Source organism: Orycteropus afer, unplaced genomic scaffold, assembly GCF_000298275.1.
Source record: "Orycteropus afer afer isolate SDZICR_OR568_19922 unplaced genomic scaffold, OryAfe1.0 scaffold00007, whole genome shotgun sequence".
NCBI classification, from domain to species: Eukaryota; Metazoa; Chordata; class Mammalia; order Tubulidentata; family Orycteropodidae; genus Orycteropus; species Orycteropus afer.
The window spans coordinates 5,671,156-5,675,015 of record NW_006921594.1 but is presented as its reverse complement, the minus strand read 5'-3'; the positions used below and the strand labels follow the sequence as shown (position 1 = coordinate 5,675,015).

Here is a 3,860-nt window from a genome sequence, read left to right as displayed (position 1 = left end):
CCTGTGCCTGGCCTGAGACCTCAGGGAAGTCGGGGAAGCGTTAGAGAGAAGGCAAACAGCTGGAGACAGATGAGCAAAGTTGACTGCCTAGGTCCCAGTTGGAAGCTGGCCACGTCATGGGGCATACCCACCCCATTGCTCATCACCCAAGACTTTAAACAATTTCAATTTCAAAGCAGAGGCCGCCCTAAGACCGCAAGGAGTCACGAGAATGGAAGCAAAGGAGGACAGAAGCCAGTTGGAAAGAGCTGGAGGTTGGCGCCCCGACGCCTACTACATTTCCCAGCATTCAGTGCGGCAACGAAGCTTTGTTTCCTGGGTGCTGATGGAAAACTTGCGGCTTGGGACTGGTAGTTGGGCTCCATGGGCTGCCCAAAATGGGAGTCTGGTGGGGCGATCTACAGGGATTGGCTAGTGAGTGTTCGCGTCCCGCCTACATAAGGTGACGACAGACGGCGGTCTTGGTACTTAAGGCGTCGTGGCCTCGCCTGCCCCGCCTTAGCTCCCGCGCTAAAGAGAAACATGTATCGTTTCCGATCACAGCTTTTCACGGGGATTTCTGCTGCCGCCACCGCCCACTCTCACCCCCGCCGCTTCTCGCCTCTGTTGTTAGCCGAAGACTCGCCTCTCAGCCGCCCGCCGCACAGACGCACGAGTAAAAATTGCAGCTCCATTGGCTGATCCTCGTTAAGCTCCGAGTTAAGGCGGCACCGGGCGTCCCACGATGCCGAAGAATAAGAAGCGGAACACTCCCCACCGCGGTGGCAGTGGTAGTGGCGGCGGAGGCGGTGGCGCAGGAGCAGCTGCAGCGACGGCGGCAGGTAAGGGGATATCCTCGCCACCCACATCCTGATTGCCGGCCAGGCTAGCGAGTCTCCTTGCGGTAGTTACAGTGGGACTTGTAGTTCTCTGCTTTCCTCAGACGTTGGTGTCTCGAGGGCGCCTGGGTGGGCTGGCGAACTACAATTCCCAGTGTGCGATGGGAGCCATGCATCGCGCTATTCGGATCTGGTGTGCGAACCCGACTCTTCAACACCGGCCGTGGGGGCAGGGAAGCTAGTAGATCCTTGTGCCCGATTGTGGGCTGGGATCTGGGTTGGCGGAAGAGAGCTGTCATTATAAGCTGGTGCGAGCTCTCCCGAGTTCTTGACGGAGGGTGGGGCAGAACTTGGAGTTGGCGTCTGTGCTGTCACTGGCTGCCTTGTCTCCAACTCCAACCTAGAGTTCGCGCGAATGCCACCCGCCCAGCGCGTTCAGGAAAGTCCAGCCAGTTTGGACGGGCTCTAGCGTCACGCGGCCTGGCCTTGTGCTATGGGGCGGTTGTGACGCAGAGGCTCCTGCTTGGCTTCGCTATGCATCCGCCTTGCCGCACGTCCACCTGGCCCGGCGGAGGTCTCGGAGCCCTGAGCTGCTGCCCCAGCTAAGGCTCTAATCCTGCCCCTGTCCAGCATGTGCCGAAGCCTCCAGCGCTCTGCTCCGCTGCCGTCAGCCAGCACGACCTCCTGCTGTCCTTTGTACTGTGTTTCCTATGGATCCTGTGCGGCGAGTCCGGGATTGACAGTAGAGCGCACACTGTAGTTGGCTAAAAGTTTAGGGTTTTTTTTCTCACAGCAAAGCTCAAGCTTTTCTTGGATGCCTAGGTGCTCAACTGAATCAGTGGCTCTCAGCTTAGTAACCATATGGTTAAGAAAAAGAAGAAAAAAATTCCAGACAGAAAGTCTTTCTACAGGGCACTCCACTGAACTGAAGTCATGTATTAAAATAAAATATGTTGTTACGTGCCGTGGAGTCGGACCCCTCCTTGGGTTTCCGAGGCAGTATCACTACGGAAGTAGATCGCCCAACCTTCCTTCCAAGGAGTGGATGGGGGATTTGAACCGCCAGCCTTCTGGTTAGCAGTCAAATGCCTTCGCCACTACGCCACCGGCTCCTTTTTTAGGTTAGAAGTTAGACTGCAACCTTTTTTTTTTTCCTTCCTGAAGCCTGCCTGACAGATCTTCCTTATCCTTGTATACCTCCTCCTGGGGTTGCCTTTCAGATTTTTACTTTGAGACTCATTTGTGGCCTTTCATCAACGTTACTGCTGCTTTTTCTATGTTTTTAGTAAACAAGATATTTTTAAATGCTGAATTTTAGTATATAAAGCAAATGGAAAAGAATATAAAGCTTCATACATTTGGAATATCTTCATAAGTTCATACTAGAACCTGTTAACTAGTTGACTGATGAATGGAACTGGGGAGGAATGTGTGGGTGAGATTCACTTTTTTAAACTTTTGTTCCACATGAATGTATTACTTATTCAATACATAAGTAGTTGAGCTGAAAAATTACTGCAAACTTAATGCTTTCTTACAAACCACCACTTTACCGTAATTTTAATTGACATAGAAGAAATGGCCTTGAAATAAGATCTCTTCACATATATATCCAACTTTTCACCTGAATGGGTTTTCCATTAAAAAAAGGTGTTTTTTTTTTTTTTTTTTTAAGTTAATGGTGGGTAAAAAACCCAATGCCACCAAGTCGATTCCGACTCATAACGCCTCCCCACTGGGTTTCTGAGGCGTAAATTTTTATGGAGGTAGATTGTACTATCTTCCTTCTGTGGAGTGCTTGGTGGGTTTGAACTGCCAAACTTCTGGTTAGCAGTCAAATGCCTTAGGCACTGCGCCACCAGAGCTCCTTTAATGGTGGGTACTAGGAAGCTAATGAAGTTTAAATCTTTCACACTAGACAGTATGCCTAAATATGGAATCTTTTGGATGTCTGTTGTTTTCTTTGATTTGAATGCCCCGTTCCCTAATTGTTCTCATCCATTCATGACCACTATTCACCTCAAAGGAGCTTCTTTTGACCTCCTAGTCTGATTCACAGGCCTCTTTGGGACTCTGGCTTCCTGTGTATCTGTCCTCTGTCAAAGCATTTGCAGAGTGAGCATTTTAAAGAAAGAACAAGGACATGCTGGTCAGTACCAGCACCACCAGCTGCTGTTGAGTTGATTCCAAATTATGGCGACCCCATGTGTGTCAGAATAGAACTGTGTTCAGTAGGATTTTCAATGGCTGATTTTTTTTCTGAAGTAGATCACCAGGCCTTCTTTCCAAGGTGCCTTTGATTGTACTTGAACTTCAACCTTTTGGTTAGCAGCTGAGTGTGTTAACTGTTTTGTACCACCCAGGTTCCTTGGGTGTCTAAAGAATGCCACCCCATTGAGTGCTACTCACAAGATATAGTAGGCATTCATACAGGGTTTTTTTATTTTCTTGAATTTTTTAACCTCCCTCTTGGCCTTGAAACTTTGAGAGAAACCATTGAAATAGGGAAGGGAGCGGAATAAGGGCTGTTGTAGGAGTACTCTTCTTGGCAGTTTAGAAATAGGCTGAGTACGAAAAAGAATAATGTCAACTGACTTGGGAATAAGTTAGTAAAAGTTAGTCAGAGGACCAGCAAGCATTGCTCAGAAACTGTCAAGAACCCTTGAGATGGCCATTTATGTTTTTGAAAGACTTGTGGTCCTTTTTTTTCCTCCCCCTGTCCTAAAGATGCCATTTTTTAAGCACTCTAAGGAGTTTTGGGATCTTGGCTTCATTACTTATTCATTATACTTCATTATATCAACTGGCATAGCTTATTCCCTTTAGAGGAATATCGTTAGCTTATCTTGAGATAAGGTTGGCGGTTCAAACCCACCAGCCACTCTGCTGAAGGAAGACTAGGCAATCTACTTCTGTAAAGATTTACCACCTCAGAAACCCAGTGGGGGTCGCTATGAGTTGGAATTGACTTGATGGCAGTGGGTTTGGTTTGTTTTTTTAATCTTAAGAATAGTAAATGTGCCATGAATTTCTTGATCACAG

The 3,860-nt window shown here is 48.0% G+C and overlaps 1 protein-coding gene across 1 annotated transcript in view; it reads left to right on the top strand.

Annotated features, from left to right (window-relative positions):
* Nucleotides 1-724: 724 nt before the first annotated feature.
* Nucleotides 725-3,860, top strand: part of IFRD1 (interferon related developmental regulator 1) — a gene marked incomplete at its 3' end in the record, with an annotated part of 22,179 nt that continues 19,043 nt past the window's right edge. Inside the window, exon 1 of the mRNA XM_007945022.1 lies at nucleotides 725-821. Coding sequence (XP_007943213.1) covers nucleotides 725-821 — 97 coding nt within the window. The remainder of the gene's footprint in view (nucleotides 822-3,860) is intronic.